The 21,530-nt window shown below is 34.7% G+C and overlaps 2 protein-coding genes across 3 annotated transcripts; both read right to left on the bottom strand.

Annotated features, from left to right (window-relative positions):
- Window positions 1-64: 64 nt before the first annotated feature.
- Window positions 65-2,600, bottom strand: LOC9325581 (probable indole-3-pyruvate monooxygenase YUCCA3). Its single transcript, XM_021011804.1, has 3 exons — window positions 1,406-2,600; window positions 902-1,273; window positions 65-570 (listed from the first exon to the last, which is right to left on the bottom strand). The coding sequence occupies exons 1-3, from the start codon at window positions 2,117-2,119 to the stop codon at window positions 343-345; spliced, it is 1,314 nt and encodes a 437-aa protein (XP_020867463.1). The 5' UTR covers window positions 2,120-2,600; the 3' UTR covers window positions 65-342.
- Window positions 2,601-10,434: 7,834 nt separating this feature from the next.
- On the bottom strand, window positions 10,435-21,425 carry LOC9328291 (myosin-7). 2 transcript variants are annotated; one of them, XM_021014711.1, is made up of 42 exons: window positions 21,059-21,425; window positions 20,472-20,597; window positions 20,123-20,266; window positions 19,826-19,971; window positions 19,579-19,735; window positions 19,390-19,448; window positions 19,136-19,295; window positions 18,876-19,025; window positions 18,678-18,814; window positions 18,444-18,590; window positions 18,266-18,367; window positions 17,953-18,010; window positions 17,777-17,878; window positions 17,640-17,677; window positions 17,429-17,555; window positions 17,165-17,335; window positions 16,957-17,088; window positions 16,742-16,851; window positions 16,553-16,613; window positions 16,175-16,352; window positions 15,874-16,079; window positions 15,641-15,760; window positions 15,414-15,512; window positions 15,055-15,267; window positions 14,777-14,929; window positions 14,528-14,677; window positions 14,248-14,412; window positions 14,021-14,160; window positions 13,780-13,894; window positions 13,681-13,701; window positions 13,499-13,576; window positions 13,238-13,408; window positions 12,884-13,036; window positions 12,564-12,740; window positions 12,173-12,463; window positions 12,036-12,106; window positions 11,840-11,939; window positions 11,701-11,757; window positions 11,565-11,621; window positions 11,366-11,446; window positions 11,201-11,280; window positions 10,435-11,115 (listed from the first exon to the last, which is right to left on the bottom strand). In XM_021014711.1, the coding sequence occupies exons 1-42, from the start codon at window positions 21,059-21,061 to the stop codon at window positions 11,001-11,003; spliced, it is 5,121 nt and encodes a 1,706-aa protein (XP_020870370.1). In that variant the 5' UTR covers window positions 21,062-21,425; the 3' UTR covers window positions 10,435-11,000. The 2 variants fall into 2 exon arrangements, with proteins under 2 accessions (XP_020870370.1, XP_020870371.1); XM_021014712.1 differs by having other exon boundaries at window positions 11,201-11,277; window positions 21,059-21,424.
- Window positions 21,426-21,530: the final 105 nt, after the last annotated feature.

The raw sequence follows: 21,530 nt of genomic DNA, 5'->3' as shown, positions 1-21,530 counted from the left end.
AATCAACAGCAACAACAACAAAAATCATAGAGCTAACACAACATGCTTCGTGAGAATTACCAAGAATCGTAAAATATTTGTCATATTAGATTAAGCAAAACTTCTTACAAGAGTTCAAAATCTAAAATGAAGATAGAAAAAAAAATACAAGAACAAAAAAAAGCACTCTTACAATAAAAATTACATAAAAAAGCCACATCTTCCTAAAAAACAAAGAAAAATCCCCCTAATTTTATTTTCTTTTCACAATTCTCTTATTTTTTGGGGTATTTTTCTTCTGAGGAGAGGGCTTAATTATCTTTTTTTAAATATATATTTTCCCCCTAAATTTGATTTTGATAGTTAGAAATGTGAAATACATCGACGATGACGAGCAGCAGCAGTTTTCTTCTGTTGCTTAGACTCTTCTTTCCACCTATTAGCAATATCATGAGCCACACTCATAGCATCAAGCGACGCACCAAACAATCCTTTTCTCGTGAACCCTACCGCATACAATCCCGCCTCTCCTTTCCATCCGTTTGGAAACGGGTTTTTCGGTATCCCATCATCGGAGAAGAAGTCATTGTCCTGTAAAATAATTTTAATTAAAATCCAACACGAATTTATTAAACCAACTTCTTTCTTAGTCCTAACTGTCATTACCGGATTTCTATTTCTAACTAAAAAACTCGTACCACCATTTCGTATCCTTTTCGATGAAAAATATAAATGTTAATTGTTTTATTTGCATTTATTGCTCACATTCGAAACACAATTTGAGTCGGGTCTTCACTAAACGAGGACCGGGTCGGGTGGGTATTTGTGTTTTGTCTTCCGACATCATTAAATGTCTACAATTTAAGCTAAATCTTTAGAAGAAACAATGAAGGAAAGATGTTTTCTTTAAATTATTTATTACCTTAAGCCATGAAGGGACGTTGCTTCTGTATCCGGTAGCTAGAATAACGGAATCAATCTCAAGAACACGGCCATCCACTAGTTCAACTTTTCCTTCACCGAACTTTATGATTCCGGGGACGATTTTGATCTTTCCCGATCTGATTTTGGGTAACGCTCCGATGTCAAGTACTGGAGTTTTCCCTTCCTTGTTCTTTAGCTCTAACGGTCCAATTTTCGGCCTTTTTAGACCGTATTTATCGGTATTCCCTAAAATCATCCTCGCTAGAAAGAGTATGGTCTTGTCCGCGAGCCAAACTGGCATATACTTCATCATCGTAACTCCTAATTCAAACGTTGATTTCCCAAAAATCTCTCTTGGTAAAACATGCACCTGATAAAAAAAAAAGAAAGGACACAAAAAAAACAGAGTATCAGGGACTGCTCTGTTTTTTAAAACAGAGTAAAAGAAACAGAGAATGCTCTGTTTTTGGAGGATATAAAGACTCAAACTTTTGGTACTTACAGCGCTACGAACGACCATTGATGGGTTTGCTCCGTGATTGTAGAGATCGAGAGAGACTTCCATACCGGAGTTTCCACATCCCACCACCAAAACCTTTTTCCCTTGGTACCTTCCACCAGATTTATAGTCACCAGCATGGAGAACATCGCCGCCAAAATCCTCTAGACCTTCAAAATCCGGCACAACTTTCTCAGCATTCTCTCCCGTGGCCACCACAATCCACCTGCAGATATACTCAAACTCGCAAGAACCGAGCTGACCCATCTTCGAAATGGTCTTAACCCGCCACAGCCCGAACGTCTCGTCGTATTTTGCGGACTGGACTGTCTCGTTGAACTTAGGGTTGATGTCAAAGTTGGCTGCGTAGGACTCAAGGTACTGAATAAACTGAAACTTGGTAGGGTACTCAGGGAACTCGTCCGGGAAAGGATAATTGGGTAATTGGCAAAACTGTTTAGGGAGATGGAGTTTGAGACGATCGTAGGTTCTGTTTTGCCATAATGAAGCAATGCAGTTAGCTCGCTCGAGGATTATGAACGGTACTCCTTCACGTTTCAATCCCGCAGCAACGGCTAGACCTGATGGGCCAGCTCCAACGATGACCGGTCCGTTGACCCAGATGCAACGCCGGGAGAAAATGTCGCTGCCGTCGGGGATGAGGTTTTGAAACATACTCGAGATGTTGATAGACTTCTTGTTATTATTTCCATACATCTTCCACAGAGTTTAGAGTTTGCTTGTCTGGTTGTGAGGAGAAAACAGAAGAAATTTTGAGATTGTAGAAGAAGAAAAAAAAAAGATTTGGGAAGCTTTTTAGGACAAGAGGATGGAGATGTAAGTGTATGTGTGTGTTTTGTTGGATTGGAGAAGAAGATGTATAAATAGAGAAGAAGACTTGAAGCAAATTGGTATTTGTAAAATTAGTAAATATAATAATATTGCTTATGAATGTTATTTATATCTCGAATGATAAGTTTGCAGCCACCATTATTTTTGTTTATTTTTTATTTTTTCATATGGTCCTTACTTATTGGTAATAAATTAATCCTCGTCCAACAAATACAATAATTAGTCACAAGAAAAGTGGTTCAATATTTTGCATCTCCTTTTCTTTGCATGGCAAATATCAACGACGTATACAAGATGAAGATTGACTCTATTAATTAGTAAAAGAACTACCAAAATGTTTTAAATCATTAAGAGAGATTTGTGGTCGGTTAAACCCAAAAATCAAAATTGTGGTCGGTTCAGACCGAATTAAGAAGACTAGTTTCTATCTCCTTTTAGTTTCCAAAATCTTATTTTTAGGCATATATCAATAGTTCAGGTATAAACCAGATAAAATAGGAATTTAAAGCGTATTGAGAGAGAAAATACATGACTTTGGATATACACTTGAGAAGAGAAAGAAAGCAAGATAGTTAAATATGATGTCAGGTTGCAGCCAACGTGGGAATCATTTAGGTTAAAAAAAAGTGATACTTATATGTTGCTTATATTGATCGATTACACTGAAGAGACATGACAACGCATTTTGCTACACGATCATGTATATACACATAAACATGAAAGGTCCATTGGGACTTGGGAGTTTCTGTTTTGCTCCTCTTTGGTCCAGTTTTAGAGAAAACTATAGTTATAACCCTTGTTCTAAAAATCGGCCGCCTAGCCGCCTAGGCGCTGATCGGAGGAGCACCGCGGCGATTTTGGCCAAATCGATGAGAAAAATCGGAGATTTTTTGATTTTTTGTCCGCCTGGACCGCCTAGACGGCCGCCTAGACCGCCTAGACGGCGCCTAGCCCAATTTTTTTTTTTTTTTTTACTTTTTTTTTCATCTAAAATTCAAAACGTCCTACTTATGTTCGTAATTTGTATAAAAATCATAAATTTGAAATTAAAATCTTGTTTTCATGTGTTTAATACAATTTTAAAAACAATATTATATAAATTACTTAATTATAATGGATTAATATGTTTTTAAAATATTAAATAGCCCTAAAACTAATCCCCGATTAATCCCCGTGTAATCCCCGATTTTTTTGCTAGGCGCTAGGCGCACCCTCACCGCCCGACTAGCGCCTAGCGATTTTTTTAACACGGGTTATAACTCACTTCATTTGTAGGCATATAAATTATTTAACTGTTATACAAATTTGACTTGAAAACTTTATATAGTTTATTCACACGTTGCGACGATTATAACATATAAAGAGTTAATGGAGAAAATTGTACAGACAAAAGAGTTCAGATGAAAAAAAAAACATAGAATTGCAAAGGGGAGTACTATTTAATAAGCTAATAGGAATTATTTTCTTAGACAATTTAATAAATGTATACATGGTTGTGGAATTTGAGGTAACGTGGTTAAACATCCATCAGGTGTCTACACTCTACACTACACATCACACAGACTTCCCCAATCCACAGACTAATTAATTTTTCCATAAATATATATTTCTTCCGTATCAAAAAGAATGATGTTTGAGGTTTTATTCTTATATCAAAAAGATTAATTTTCTGTAGTATATTTAATGTCTTTTTTTTTCAAGATCAGTTGATTGGAGTAAGTGGGATAAAAAGTAGCTTGAAATCATTTTTTTAAAAGATATAACATAAAAGTAATTAATAAATATACATTATTTATTGATTTCTTAATTTTAGTGAAAATCTTAGAAAATCAATATTTCTAATATGAAAGGAGTAAGAAAAATGAAAATGAAAATGAAAAATGAAAAATAAAATTAAAATGTACTAATAATTTGTGGGTTTTGGTTGACGTTTGGTTGACGTATGGGTCAACAGATATCGCCACATCAAGATATCTTGGGTTCATGAGAATTGAGAAATAAATATACATATTTTTGTATGTATTCTTCTTGATAATAAGAATAGTAACAACTTGATGATAATTTTAAACGTATTTTTTCGTTTCAATTTATTTTTGGTGTAGACAGTATTTGAATCAAACTGAAATAATTAGTTTCGTATGATTTTTAACTTCATTTAGAAAAATAAAATGCACCTCTTAAATCCTTATTACGAAGAAACTTTTTGAAAAAATGCATTTCAAAAAAAAAAAAAAAGCATGTTTATTTTATAGAATTGGTTAGTTTTGGCGTCCCAAAAATCTAATTCATTTTAAATCCAATTAATCAAATCAAAAATGTTGAACTCATCTGGTCGACAGACTACTCTAGAAAGACTACATACGAGGAAAAAAAAAAAAAAAAAAGACTATTAGGGAAATATGGAGAAATGCATGCATACGATCCTTGCTGTTATGAACTTCAAATAAACTTTAGTTTAATTAAGAGATTGGACCTAGAAAAGTTTAAACTTTTTCTTTTAGAATTAGTGATTAATATTTTCTCGATACGAATTCTAATTAATATTTTAAATAACAAAATTAAAGAGCGTTTCAACATGTTTTTTGGTCAACTCACATGATCGATTACTTGCGTCTAAAAATCCACTAACAACTTGAGTTTCATAATGGTTAACCAAAAAAAAATGAGTTGCATAACTCTGCCTACTCGAATTTTAGGTAATAATGTTGTGAATTGTGCATGATAGTTAAATAATGCCAAAGAATTTCTATTTTGTTACACATATTATAAGGGGAAAAAAAATATACTTTCTATATATATGGATATCATTTGAATATTATAAACTGAATAATACAAGCAGTTACATCCGTTTATTAGACCTTCATAGCAACATTCGTACGAAGAGAATCTTAAAAAAATTAATAGATTTATACTTGTAAACATTTGTATTTTTCCTCTTGGTGGTGAAGGTAAATTGTTATCAAGATCCAATGAACCCCGTGACAAAAAAAAAAAAAGATCCAATGAACCTATCTATATTTATAGTATATAATTTGGTTGTTAAGACATTCATTGGGATGTTGCATATATCCAAATTAAATGTACAAACTTATTGGAATAAGCAACAAACATGAACGCTGGAACATATATTTTTTTTTTGATAAAGTTTTTTTTTTTTAACCAGGTTATCCGGGCCCCACCACTGGTGGTCCCGACTAGCACCGTATTGGGCATTGCCCTCAAGTGTGGTCCTGGTGGCCTTACATACCTGTTTCACGTCATCCCATCGCTAAGGGCGTGGCAGTGGCCAAATGGGGTAAAATCCAGAAGTGTCGCGCTTGCAGGGAGTCGATCTCTGGCCTGGACCAACAGAGTCGCTCCTCTGACAAGTGGAAACCACTGGACAACCACCACTTGATTAAATTATTAGTACATTTTAATTTTATTTTTATTTTTCATTTTCATTTTCATTTTTCTTACTCCTTCCATATCGTTTGTACATTTATACAAACGGATAGATAATTACTAATAACGTTTTATATTGAAAGAGTAGTTTTCCGAATTGAAAACACGATGTGATTGTTCAAAACTCCCATTTGCGATTCAACTTCGATTTCTAATGAGAAGCTAATTAAATGTTTTTTATATCAATAAACCTATCACACTATAAATTTACAAAACTAGCAACTTTATTGTTTAGAACGTTAAAACAAAAAAAATAACTCTTACCTCATATGCATATTGAAGAAAAAAATATTTTACGTTAACATTATTCTAAACTATACCAATAATTATTTTCACTTACGTATGATCGGAGAAAAATGTGCACCAATCTAGAGGTAGAGGAGAACCAACATGCCCTTCCTTTGGCAGAGAAGTTAGTGTATTTAACTTTAATTCCATATATAATCGGATTAGGATAATCAAAGAACAACTGAATAGAAGTTCTCGAGAATATTCGGAGGTTTTTACCTTTTAGTTTCACCGACCATTTCTGTAGAATATATCATAACTCGTTTACCAAAAAATATATCGAAACTCAACACCGTTAAAAAAAATAAAAATATTTGGCTAGTCAGCAAATTGAAAAAGCACATTTAATTATTTAACACAAAAAGTCACATATCCTTTTTTTTTTTTTTTTTTAAAGTCACATATCCTTATAACTATCTCGTAATATGTAGATGTATATAATTTGACATGTTAGACTGATTCATAAAATCTAACGTACGGGATCCTGAGAATATCATGTTTATGTTTTGTAGTCTTTTAATGATAGAGTATTATAGTAAAAAATATAATTAATGTCTTTTAAATGTGAATGGTATAATAATTTAATAATTAATACTGATCAATAATAAAAAAAATAAAAAGTTTATAGTCTTTCTTAGCAATTATTAAAAATTGAATCATATTTGTATGAAAAATTGGACTTACATACAAAATTGGTATAGTGACATATATATATATATATATATATATATTATAAAGAAAAAAAATTTACTAACATTATACTCCCTCTGTCCCAATATATAAAATGTTTTAGACCTTTTCATTTGTTATATTATATAAGATTTTTTTCTAATTTTAATGCATGATTTATATTAGTTTAATAGTTTTAAATTATTTTAATTATACAGTATCTTCTTCCATTGGTTGAATTTTCATAAATGAAAAATATTTATTGTTTTTTATCTCTGTGTTTTTAGTCCAAACATCTAATAAAATGTGACAAAAAGAGTATGTACTACTGTAACTTTCATCAAAGTGAAATAACTCACATATGGATAATGGTACGCGGTTGCTGAACATTTCTTGGAATATACACTATTTTTTGGTTAATTTGATGCATAGATATAGAGAATCGAAAATTGAAGGCGTGTTCCATTCTCGTTGATTGAGAGATCATAAAGTGAGAAGTGAAGACTGAAAAGACTTAGGGAATTGCTCACATTTACCATATTCCAAGACTTGGGCAGTGGTGTGGTCTCATTTCCTAGAAACCTCGAGAGCTAACATTAATGCACCGATTTACACATATTTTAGTACTCTCACAGCATGTTGGTTTAAGTTTAATTAAACTGTTCGATGCACTGTTTTGATTTACGTGCATACATCATACGTGCAATTCGCCCATATATGTATGTTTATATACATATGCATTGCATTACCAATATGGCAATATCTTACGGACAACGCTTCCTTTTTTCGTATATATCGCACTACAGATCTTTTGATGTATTGTTTCAGTGTTTACCCTCATTAAAAAAACAGAGTAGTAGTTGTTTTCATATACTATAATGGAAAATATATAGATAATCAAAATATTTGATTCACTATATAAAATTTCAGTACAAATAGTTTATTAGTGGACAATAAAATCTTCTAGAGGGAGAGAATATTGGATTTCGCTTGTGTTTTTTTCGAATAAAAATAATAATTAAGAGAAATATCTATGGCGTGGCGAATACACAATTGGGAAGCAGTTTGTGTATATCACATCACATGAAAACATGGGAATTTGAACACTAAACTCCATTATGCTACTCAGAAAATTGTCTTTTAAATAATTTTCAGTTGACTTTGTGATCTCTCATTTGACCATTAGCAAAACCAATCCATATTTGCTTTCCATAAATGAAGACCATAGGTGGACTAAATAATATAAACTGACATAACATAATCATCAAATGCAACACTATCAGCCAAATTTTGGTCAAATCTTTTGGTGGGTATATACGTAATGCCAATCATTTCTAACATCTGAAAATTATTTGGTATGACAAAAAGAATAATATATACATATATATTTTAGTTTACTAAATAACAACTCTTTTTGTCCAATAAGTGTAATTATTGCCAGAGAATCTCGCAAAGCAAAAAAATACTAGCAATTAAACATAAAACTAAATGTTACGAGAGAAGATGACAAATTATTGCATAAGTGGAATTGCCGAAATACTTTTTTGCTAATTATAAATACATTCTTTTTATTTCATTAACCAGATTCGATCGACAGAGTCAGCTACTTAATCATGTGACTTAATTTGTTTTTTAATAAATATAACTGATTAAGAACCCAAAATCCCATGTTACAATTTTAAATTAACATAACAGCCTACCTAATTTTATGCCGTCCTATATTTTGTTTATTACTTTTTCTTTATACAGTTGAATATATGTTGGTGGTAACATGAAAAATAATTTAACATTTATTTTCTTTCAACTGTTTTATGCGGATTAGTGGATTACTGTGGGTTTGACCAACGTATGGTTATGTTATTGAATCATAAAAAGAGAAAAGCATAGGAAGTTGATATTTAAGATTAGGGATCGGTGACTCCATGCTACTCTACTCGTATCAGTTATCACATAAACTCATTTTTAAAACCAAACTATATTTGTTTTTACTTTTCACTCATGCATGTTTCGAATTTTCGGAAATAAGATGAGATTTACATCAGTATATAAAGGATATGATTAACTCTCATTTCCGATTAATTTGGAGTTTGAATTTTAAGAAACTTGAACATATAAAGTAAAATATTTATTATTGAAGACATCAGCAATGATTACACATGATAGAAATCTCAAAGACAATGGATTTCATGTGAAAAAAGAATCTTCAGAAAGATATATATTGGGTTTTTTGGAATTTTTTTGGCACAACATGGACTACTAAAATATAGCTATAATAAAGAGAAGGAAAAAAAAGAAGAAGAAGAAGATAGAGATGCAACTAACTCCATAACTGTAATAACTGAAAGGGTATGGAAATATAATAAATGATTGGAGTCATATGGTTCCCTAACAAAAAATTGTGATAGTGAAAGATGGGAAGTCCATGTGATCACATGTTTTTCTGATTTTAATTTATACCATCAGCCTCAGGCCCTCAGCCCTCAGGTGTCTTCTTTCTTTGTTGAACTATTTTTACTGGTCAACCCCTTAAATATATATATATATATTGTCGTAATTTTCTAATTTTATTCATATTTTCTGGATACTAATCTGGTTTTTCCAAAACTGTTTATATAGTCCGATCAATTCATCCAGATTTAAAACTTAATTTCTGGTATGATCTGTATTTTAGAATATTAATGTTCTGATTAAAAAAGGTCTACTAATTAATGTATGTATCAATGGCCAATGGGAATAGTTTGGTTTGATATTTAAGCGTCATGTATCGTGTCAGACATAATAAGCGGCATGTGGTAGCTAGCAAATCAATGTGATTAAGAATTGTTAACAAAATAAATCACAATATATATGATGATGATGAATATATAGTGCACTTTTCTTAGTAATAATGGCTTTTGGGCTATTTTATGTAGTCACGAGTTTCCTCTTTAATTCCAAAATATGAATTACTAATACATTATATATATATATTCTCTCATGAATCTTTTCCAAAATACATATTCGAAAGAAGTGTATGATAGAGATGTGCTATAAATTAGTTGTATTAAAGAAAGAAGGAGAATGTTATTGTCATTCTTATTTTGCACTAAATAAAGCCGTAGCGCCGATAAATTATGGAGTGAATAATTTTTCAATGGAAAATGTTCTATATGCTAATCATGAAAGAGAATATAATTTCTCCCCTTTTTCACAATATATTTTCAAAGTAATTTATTTACTAGAAGGCTTATTGATTTTTAATAATCTCCATACCACCAGAGGCTTAAAAAATAGAATAGCATTTGAGAGTGAGATCTTTCTTTTTATTATTGTGTATTTGTGGTATGACAATGAGCAGATTATATTATTTGATTACTACTACGAGTAAATTATAAGTACTATTTATATACAAGATGTATGTTAGTAGCTAATTATAGCAAAGAGAAGGTGTTATTAAAACTTTAATTGTCATGGAATTAAATGCTTAGAAAAACGGGTAAGTTTAAGCCGTCTGCGAAGATTCTTGCAGATGTACATTGCATTTTGCCTCTAAATTTCTCATTCTCTCTTTCTTTTCACCCCTTATTTTAATAATAATGTGGCTCAATAAATTACAATTATTATTGTTGTTTTTGCTTGAGCAGCGTTGTCTATGTAGTTACCCAAGAAGTTGACAAAAAGAAAAGAAAAAATTATATTTCATGTATCAATCTCATGTTAAATTTTGATCAAAGACAAACCGGTTTGCAACCGGGATGTTGACCGAGTGACGTGGCAATCCGAATTCCGATCCAAGGCTTTTTGGCGGTCTCATAATATTATTATAAGCAGAATTTGTACTACAACTTAAAATACTGCTTTAGGGTTTCTTATCCCACAAGTTAATGAGCCTGAAGAGATCAAAAGAAGAGAGCGATCGAGGTGTACAAAAAGAAAGCTATGGAGATTTCTACAAAACCGAAGAGGAATGGAATATACATGTTATTATACCAAGGCTGAAACAGGTATACATGCCCGGCCCCTTCGATTCTTCGTATGGTTACTTGTTGTCCAAGCTTCGGTTTATCACATTTGGAAGCAGAGGACACAATCTGCAGTCCATTTCTCCTCTGCTCATCTTCAAAAACATCGATCGTGAGGTGCGTAATACCATTTCTGCTCGTCGGCATCGTAAGCGTTGGAGACATCTCATGCTTCTCTGGATCCGTTAATCTTTTATTTGTTCCAAATCTCTATTGTAATCTTGCTTTTTATTTCTTTTTGCCAAGATTACTCTTCTCTAGGTTTTACCTAAGTGTATTTCCTAAACATTTCATTTCTAATGATATTAACATTTTAGCAAAAAAAAAGAGGCTGAAACAGGTTCTCAATCCTTGAGAAAGTGGAAGTTGGGGTTATCAGCGAGTTCCGAAGCTGATTTTACATTCGCAAAGTCCTTTTCTTGCATGCAGCTTGATATTTCATCGGTGTCAAAAGGGATGCTGTTGTGTCCACACAAATGGCAAATTATTTAGGACCGTATGCTCAAGATGGCCCAACAATTTTGTGAATGATTTTAGTCCGTACCTGGAATCGTCGTCTAGCAAGAAGGAACGGCTATCTTCATTTTCATTTGTCATTAGAAGTTTTAAGTTGGAAATCACCTGCTTTATGAAGACCACGATAGACAATTTAGTAGAGAGTGTCTTTTTTCTTTTTCTTTTTGGTTTATCAGAGCTCAGAGCAATGTACCTCTGGTGATACGTTATGATCGCCGTCGTCTTTGTCCTTGCAGAGAGTACATATTTTATACAATTGCTCAGTACTAAGAACCTGACAGACGGAGAAAGATTTGAAGAATTAGGTTAATTACTCTTTCTAGAGATAACAGAAGGCTACCAAGGATTTAAGTCCTCCATGCATTCCTCACATCAGAGAAGCAGAGACTTACCGAGCAAATGTTAGTTGTAAGATCATCGTATGTAATTGTGGACTTTGGTTCTGTAACCTGAAAGAAAAAGCCCATGAACATTCAGGAATGAGAAATAAGAGGGAGAGTGGTACACTGTCAAGAAAAGAAGACAAACCAGAAGCACTACGGCTTGTCTTGTGTGTTTCAGTTCATCCCAAGAAGATCCTACAAACTGTATTCAAGAGTAGCAAGTGAAATCATGTCCTAAATATGGTTGGTTACTACAAATTTTTCAGGCTCCCCAAGTTTTTTACCTCTTCAGTCGCTTGGCTGCACCATAACTCTAGTTCATCTAACCCTGCCTTCACTTTTTTGCCCATGTTGACTGTGCAGCATTCTCGTTCGAGGAGAAGACTGCATGGTTCAGATAATAGCTCTAGTTTAATACGTTGACTTCACGGAAAGTAGATTTATCCATGTGAAAGTTGATGAAGGGATTGAAACAATAACCTGTTGAAGAGTTGAACATTGATGTATTGGAAAGTTTGGCTGAAGATCTTCTGAACGAGAAACAGAGGAACCTGAAAGAGAACTTTTTAGTAGACAAATTAAGCAGTAATAAAGCTTACATATAGAAATATTCTTACGTAGTTTTTCTTCCATGTGATGAGATTGTAATTCAAAAACCCAATAATGCTTTGCCAAGAGCTTGCTTGTGAATTCTCTTCAGAAGACTTCACTGCTTGCCCCTCTTTAGATGGTGAATTCTCATCAGATAGCTTTTTCGGTGACTTATCTCCCGCTGACTTCTTCGGTGAATTCTCTTCAGATGACTTAGCTGGGAGATTCTCTTCAGATGGCTTAGTCGGTGAATTCTCTTTAGATGACTTTGATGGTGAATTCACAACAGAGGAATCATATGATGATTCCTTCAGACTCTGAATCATTAGAAGAGAATCATTTAAATGAAACAATCCTATCTTCCAAGCTGATAGTTTCTCAAACGATTATTTATTGGTCGGGTGACAAAAGGTATACCTGAATGCAGGAAGAAATCAGCGATGATACTTCTCTCTTAACATTCTCACGGATTATTCCATACATTGTTTCAACATAGGCCGTAAGCTGCTGTTTGAAAAGTAAAGCAGGGTATCTAGCATCTACTTGCTGCACCACATCAGTTGAAAGATTTGGGGAAGAGGTTGAACGAAAACCCTAAAACAATCACATATATAGTAACCCTCGATACATAAGTTTTGAAAGATACGGAAGATTTAGGAATAACATAAGAGTCTAGAGCTAGAAAAATCAAGCTACATGGCCATCAAGACAAGAATTTGTTTCCATTTCCTTGTTACCTGTGTCATCCTTCCAAAAAATGAAGTTGGCTGAGGAGGTTTTGTTGGACTTGAGCCAGTTGAGCTCTGTTGTCTCAGGCTTCTTTGAAGCAAGAATAAGAGTGTTGATGTGTTTGTTAGCCAATAAGCCAAATGATTATCGTCTTCCTGATTCTGCATATAAATAAGCAGAGGATTTTGTTAAGTTCTATCTAACTCAAAGTCGGAGCGATCACAGGAAAATTATGAATTATTTGAGGCTTGCAACTCTTTTTTTGGGTCATCTTATGTGAACCATGGATATGCTTGTCAAGCCGCATATCCATTGGCCTCTGATTAATGACCATAAGTAATATAAAACAAGTAACAGGTTACCTCTATTGCAGAACCAAACACAGGAACAATTCGATCAAAGATACTTGTTTTTTCTGCTTCGAATATTTTCCAGCGCATAAGACATTTATATATTGTAAGAGCTGCAACAGGCTTTCCATGACTGAAACCGATGTTTTTGGATACACATTTGAGAAGAACATCAACAAATTCCTGCAGCATAGAAATATTACAACCAACTAACCAGTGAAAAGAAGTATATATAACTATAAATTAGGGATAATGTTCTCGTTAGGCACATACGTGGGGTTGTCGTTCAATTCGAGATCGTCTAAAAGATTCTGTCCCAAACCTTCTTGACGGTATAGGAGCAAGTGATTCCTGTAAGAATGCAAAAAAACTGTCAAAGAAACTCTATCTATAAAGACTTGCGATGTGCAAGATGAAAGTCTATCACAGAACAGAATATCTAGTTCATTACTTACATGATGTCCGTTCTCCAAAGGCTGCAAGAGGTAGAGGGAAGAAGTCAAATATTTTTTTCAAAAAATTATACACAGAAGTACGAGAAATTGTAAATTTACCGGGGTTCCTGTAAATGACACCTGGGGAGACATTTTCCGCGAAGCAGAATTAACCAGCGCTTGCTGCCGGCGAATTTGTTCTTCTGCTTCCATGTCAGAAACCTTTTCCTCAAGCCTAAAGAGAAAAATAATCAAGTAATTCATATGTACTAAGTACTAACTAACGAGAGTGCAAATATATCTCAGAGAAGGGATAAAAACGATTGACACTTTGGAGAAGAAAGAACACAAATCGTCAAACCTTTGCATTGATGTCTTCAAATCGATTAGCTTTGTCTCTGCGTCTAAAACTTGTTTCAGCCTCTCTTCACAAAGTCTACTTGCTTCCTCGTACTTCTTTTCAGTTTCATCTATTTTCTTTTCCAAGGAACTTACCAGATCCTGTTGAAAAATTATCAGAATCAAGTTAGAGATAGAGACAAAATCCAAACAATTAACAGAGAGAGGCTATATCTACGGAAAACTTACATTCAGGTCTTTGTTTTCATCAGCAAGTTTTTTGACCCTCTCATTGTCAATTAAAGCATCCTCTGTCAAACTCTCTTCTTTCAAAACGCGTTTTCCCTCCTTTTGTTCATCTGTAGAATAGTTCCCGCTTTCATTGATCTTCTTCTCTAACGAACCTACGAGTGCCTAAGAAGTAGTTCCATTCATCAGATCAGTGGGACTAATAAATTGAAAACACCTAGTTGAGCATGTTTGATCCATTTGGGTTTCTTTGGTCATGCTACATCTGTAGAAAGATTACCTTGAGCCGCTCATTCTCAGCTGCGAGATTGCTCACGCTCTCGTAATCAGATGAAACGTTCTCCTTCAACTGCTCTGTGATATTTGAGCTTGTTTCGTCATGTTTTCTGTCCAATGCATCAATTTTCTCCTCCAAGGAACTTACCAATGCCTAAGAATATGTTATGCTCGATCAGATATATATTATCAGAAGGAAAAATCGAAATTTGTATGAACTCAAATTGTGTATCAGAGAATCTAAAAGTCCTACCTTAAGCTGTTGATTTTCAGCTTCAAGTTTGATGATGGCAGACTGATCAATTACAGGAACTTCTTCTTTTATCCGCTCTTCACTTATCTTACTTATTTCTTCATATTTTCTCTCGGATTCATCAATTTTATTTTGCAGCAAGCTCACCGAATCCTTTTATGGAAAGAGGATAAGACAAACAACGACGATGATACATATAAAATCATAAACATAATCTTCAACGCAGACACTGAATACCGAGGAGTAAAAGGTTCAGACATAGAATTTTTATGACTAACCTTAAGCTGTTCATTCTCAGCAGCAAGATCGTTACTCATCTCAAGTCCCTTAGAGAGTTCTTCAATCTCAAGTTGCATGTCTTGTAAAGCGGACTGCAAGTCTGAGATCTCCTTACTTTTGGTTTCTTGAGTTTCCCTAAGCTGAAGTTTTATATCTGTTAAAGCGGACTGTAATGCTTCGATTTCTTGAGATTTGGCTTCCTCGATCTCCATCTGCAGCAGTACACTGATCAGATGCCTCATACAGAACCAACAAAGTGATCCAGTTTACAACGAAAAATTCTTCAAAAAATAAAATAATTTGCGTCACAGGTACTGTGTTGTCCAGCATGATATCATATTGATGAAATGACGTTTACCCTCATCTGTTTCTCAAGCTCCAAGTTTGAAGTGAGTTCTTCCACTTGATTTTCCAGCTTAGTCTTAGCATCTTGAAGTACTCCTGTTTCTTTAGCAGCCTGAAAAAATGATGAAATATAAGAAAATCCCTGCTTATCTATATTTCTCATGGAAGGTCAGTTTCTGTAAAGAACAGAGTTAGTGAAACTAAGAACCCCATATCCATATGTTAGTAAACTAGGGTTACCATTTTTAGATTTCGCAATTCTTGGCGTGCAACTTTCACTCTCCAGCCACATTGAGTAGTAATGGCTGCCTTTTTCGTTCTCACATAATGCTGACGACACAAACATCTTCTGATTTGACTCTGTGTAACCAGTAAGTTAAATGTCATCAATACTCAAACAAGTATATGTATGCGATAGGTATAAAATAGGCAAAAAGAGAAACAATTTCATCAATATGTGAGCTTAAACTTGCTTGAATAATGATTGTAGCTCTTCTCTTCTTCCTAAACTGAAGTTCAACTCGAGCAGCTTTTGCTCGCATCCCTGTCTGAACTGAACAAGCAGACGAGCACAAGCTTTTATAGGCATTTTGGCAAATATAAGTCCGTGCCTGCTTCTGAATCCTCAGAGAAGCAGCCTCTCTTCGCATGGTCTCAAACCAAACACGTGCGACTTGCCCTAAATTCAGTTTAAGGAGGGAATAAGACAGCCTGATAACATTTATCGAAGCCAACAAAATATTTGTACCAACAAACGCATACAACATGTATTACCTCTACACAAGGCTTGAATTTCTGTTGAAGCGGCCTGCAACAACAGAAACTTCTTGCGAGATTGATAAGTAAGGACTTTTCTCTGTATAATCCGTGCTGAGTGACCAAGAACTTCAGCTCGGTGAGCATCCAGTTCTGCCATTTGACCTGCCCTAAGAAACACCTTTGTCTTCCCAATCTATGATGCAAGAAAATTATTTGTAAAGATTGTCATATATAGAAAGATATATTAGCAGAAAAAGAAAGCTATAATAAATCTTGCAGTGTTGACTAATTACATATTCAAAGATGGAAGTTCCAGTGCCATTTATTTGTGTTTTACTAATCGCAAAACAAGCAACACACTAGAAAGCGCGAGGTAAGATTATGAAACTGCACCTGAAAACCTTTGAGGTCCACTTTTGCTAGTAGCTTTTTGCAAGCGTCAACTTCGTCATAGCTATTAACATAAATCCAAAACAAAAAAAGTTTGTAAGTGAAGCTAATACCTTAGTTCCTATAAAACTAAAGTAAGATAATATGATAAAATGTAAAACTAGTTACAGGAATTAAGTGTCGGTTAGCTACCTGCTCTTTGTAGTCTCTGGGGCTAAAATTCTGAACCGAGTCAAAAAATCATTGAAAGGCCTTCTAGTAGGATATCCAGCGCAACTAATCCTAATGGCTTCCATGACTCCCTGAGATCAGATACAGGGAGTTCCACAACATCATAAGAAAGCTTGATAATTTAATACAGTTACAAAATTCAAAGCATAAGGTTCTCTGAAACAATAAAAGCTTACCCCACACCTAAGTTGATGCAAAATATTAATGTTCTCAAATATTTCTGGCTTAAGAAGGTTATTTGGTTTAACACATCGTATGTAGTGTGGTTCCGTGGTGCTCAAACTCTCGAGCAAAGATTGCAGTTGTTGCTGTATTTTAGCACGTGGTGAGAACCATAGTAGAGATTATAAGCAGAATCAGGTGTAACTTAACATTAGTTCAGACCTTAAACTGAGAACCTATTGATGAGAACTTTGATGTCTTGGAAGATTCCTCTGGCAATGGTGGAAACAACGATGAGACAAAAGAACAGTCTGAAGAGCTCAGGAGAGCTTGATGTTCTCCAACAACATAATCTTTGTTCTTGTCCAAAAACAGTTCTGTCTGATAAGTGACCTGGAATTAAACAATAATACAGACATTGGACCAAGGTAATTTACATCAAGACAAGCATTTAAGCACGCAGTTTGGGTTATGAGGATCACTAACATCACCAGCATAGTGGCAAATTGTAAAGTCTGTTTGAGCCAATTTTGGCTTGCCAAAACGCTTGTGGTCTTTAAAAGTCTGGTACAGCTTTTGAGCGAATGTATCATGTGTTGATCTTGGAAACATGCTGCAGATGTAAATAGAATCCTAATCATTTTTTTCTGAAGACAAAAGAGAGAAGCAACGAACAAACATGACCTTTTAACATTACCAAGCCTCGTCTAGAAGGGCAATGATTCCACCAGGTTTCTGGCATGACAAAACTACACATCAGATACTCAAAACCAATATACTAACACTAAGTGTGATGAAAATAAGTTCCAACATTTCACATTGTGTGCTACTAACCTTTTCAATAAGATCAAGGACATCCTGATTATCAATGAACTCTATGTAACTCCAGTCAATCTCTTCTTTAGTATATTCTTCTTGCTCCATCTTGAACACATGCTGTAGAGAAGAGGAAGGTATGTATGAATATTGGGTCAGTCGAGAAACAGAACAATCTAGTGTCAGTGTCCAACCTGGTTGAAATGTTGTTGCAGCTTCTCGTTTGTTAAATTTATACAAAATTGTTCAAAGCTGCAAATTGTCCGTGAAAATGAGAAGACTATGTTGGAATGAACAAAAGAATTATAATCAAACAGGCAAACCACAGAACTGCAAGGAACGTACAATAACCAGAATAACCATAAACTCGATAAAAAAACCATCAGCTCTAAGTTAAAAGAATCTAGTAAATCAGAGAGCATAAATGTAGGAAGCAATGTAAGAATTCAATTCTCAGTTCCAGAGATTTAGCATGTCAGTGAAAACAAAAGCATACCGGTTAAGCACCTGTTTGTCTTGAAACTCTCGAATCCATAAATATCCAGAACTCCTATAATGTGTTTTGAATTTGGGTCTTGGCCGATGGAATTATTGATCTTGGTCACGAGCCTGTAAGCAAGAAAGTTATAACCTTTTACATAGAAATCTCAACAATATAATAAATCCTTAAGAAAAAATCATCTACCAATCAAACAATTTAGAATAGACAATCTTGGCTAGTGCATCTCTTCCTAGAGCTGCACTATCAGGATCAAGCGACTTTGTTATACTTTCATCACGAGTCACCATGACCCTTTTACACAAGGAATCTTCTAAAGATTTCTCATCACACCTGCAACAAAGAGAAAGTCAAGGCTGCAATTCTCGCTGATCATAAAACAGTTTTATCTGAGAAAAGACAGAGTAGTGAAGCATTTACATGAAAAGTTCTGCTGCCACTTTTAGATGAAACCGTGATTTTTCGTCCTTAGGTTCTGAAGCTTCTGATTCTTCACCCTTTGCAAACTCGATGTTCCCTAGATGAAGGATTGCAGCCACTACTCGGAAGATTCCATCCTACAACAGTAGAATGTAAGAAGAGTTGTTCTCATGACTCAGCATAACTAGAATAAAGTACCTGCTCTTCAGAATTGATCCCAACAACGTCCATAGCTTTCCTTGTAGCTAGGTATTCCTTGGAATCATCAAGCCCATCCAACGCATAACAATTAGACTGATTTAGATAGCGAAATGTGCTTGGTTTTCCTAACTTGTACCTCTCAGTTTCCTGAAACCTCATGAAAAAACACTGTTTAGTCAACGTGAATCTCATGTAAAGCATGTAAATGATCTCCAAGATTTCGAGCTAAAACCGCCTTAGAAGATATCAGGGCAAACCTGTTCTGGTGCAGCGCAAAGCATGTAAAAGCAATGATAGTTTCTTTCAGGGTCAGAAACTTGACAAACCCGAGACCTCTCTAGCAAATATGTCCTAATAGCAGCTCCAGAGATTCTTCCCCTACGATCGAACTGAATCTCCACAAATTTACCAAAACGACTGCAACATGGAATTTGCGCAAGTGTCTTAAATTTGGATTCAAGAAAATACACAAAATGGACAAATCAACAAACGTGAGACTCCTCTCCTCCACCTTGAATTATTGTTTCTAACGGTTTTTGCATTGCCAAAAGCTTCTAAAACTGGGTTGGACTGCAAAACAGAAGAGTAAATCAGAGAAAAGTATGACAGGAAATTACTGGAGGAAACTCAGTAAGTCTATCTTTGCAAGAATGTACGCTTGTAGAAAATTGGATTGTAAGATCTATTTAGAAAATTATACCTCCAAAACTTGCTGCTCCACGGATCGTCCCTCACTCTCAGCTCTTCCACCCATGTAGGCAAGATATCGCATGAGCATCTTCGTGCTCTCCGTCTTCCCAGCACCGCTTTCCCCACTTACCAAGATCGCCTGACTCACTCCCTCGTTGATCATTTTCCTAAATGTTAATATTTTTGGTGATTGAAGGATCAAAAACAATTAATAATGCAACAATAATACCAGCTAGTAAACGCAATGGAAGAGTTACCTGTACGCAGAATCTGCAACCGCAAAAGGATGTGGACTCAACTCACCAAATGCTGTGCCCTTATACTGTTTCATTGTCTCACTTCCATAAAGGTGGGGCAATCTCTTAAAGGGATTCACAGCTATCAATATATTTCCTGTGTACGTCTGGTATTCATCATCAAAAAATTATCTTGCAGAAACTTTGGAGACATATTAAGATCACGTGATGTTAAATGTAAACAACAAAATTCCTTGAAAGTAAATATGGTTGAAAACTGGTACTTGAACTCAAAAGCGGTAAATAGCTGAAGCTTACATATATTTCATTTGCATCATATCGGCACTTAAGATTGAGCAGAACCCCTGGTTCATGCAAATATGCAAGCTTTGTCATGTCGTCCACCCCAAGTTCAGGGAACTCGGGGTCCTTGGGGTAGACATTATTTAACTTTGCCACAACCTAAGAAACAAATGTAAACAAATCTCAATTCTAATCTTAGATAATGCATGACCATTAAGGAATCGGTTCCATAGTGAGAAGATCAAAATGAACTCCTTCAGGAGAAAGGTACAAAGATCAAAAGCGATACCAAGAAATCATTTACTCCTTAGCGTATTATGTAACAAGTTTTATTCTTTCTTTTTGAGGAAAGATGAGCACTTACCGTCTTTCCAGAGCAGTTTAGTGTGATTTCTTCAGTGTTAACTTCTTCTACTTCCCCATCTATCCAGGCATCATCTGGATCCTCCACCCAGACATGAGACCCAACAGTTACTTTGGCTGAAGCAGCCTGCGCATAAACCACAACATCATAACTACACAATCGAAACAGATAATCCGAGAAATGAAAATCGAAGAGAACAACAAAGAGAGATGAGTTTCTCAAAAAAAAGATCCTTAATTTTTGTTCTCATCCATAACAAAATCAATAGAAAGAGGAATTAGTTGTTCAGAGCTTTGTTCAATCTGCAACAAGTTTCGTTGCTCATCTTCATATTTTTGTAAAATAATCTCATTCACAATTGACAATTCAATCAAAAAAAGGGAAAATTTTAAATCAACGACATAAAGCACCAATTGTTACACATTTAGAAAAACTAAAAACACAGTTTGATTAAAAAATTAATAAGTAAACCAAATCGTTTGTTGACATGAATATTAAAATCGACATCACACAAACAGAGGGAAACCTAAATGAATAATTGAGTTTTGAAGAAACCGCAATGCGATTAAAGAAGAGAAAGCTCGTACCATGGAATTTGGTCAGATTTTCCTAAAAGGATCTCGGAGAAACATCAACAACAAAATTTAGAATCAGACGAAAAACGTGGGTCCATGAAGAAATCTAGAGCGAACATTTCTCTTTCCAAGCTTCAAACTTTCTGATCGACGTCAAAATAGAAACGAACAAAATGCGGCAAATTTCGTGACGATTGCACAGGGACCTTATTTAAACCTTTGAGCTTTTTCCCTTTCCAATACAAAGCGGAGAAAATGCCCAGACCATTGATGTTGTTTCAGCTACAGATTTTCTCTCCTGCTTCTCTTTTTTCCTTTCGTCTTTCCCCCCACGGACGTTGGGAAGCGAACGGAGAAGAATCATGAAACTTTGTATTCCGAAATTACCCCTCTTCATCAAACCGATCCGGTTTATCATCTCGATTAATGGGCCAATTGTTTTCCTAATGGGCTAAATTTATACCTTTTTATCATTTTAATTCAA

Source organism: Arabidopsis lyrata (assembly GCF_000004255.2).
Source record: "Arabidopsis lyrata subsp. lyrata unplaced genomic scaffold ARALYscaffold_1, whole genome shotgun sequence".
Taxonomy (NCBI): domain Eukaryota; kingdom Viridiplantae; phylum Streptophyta; class Magnoliopsida; order Brassicales; family Brassicaceae; genus Arabidopsis; species Arabidopsis lyrata.
The sequence above is the reverse complement of the archived record's forward strand: the minus strand, read 5'-3'. Positions and strand labels throughout refer to the sequence as shown.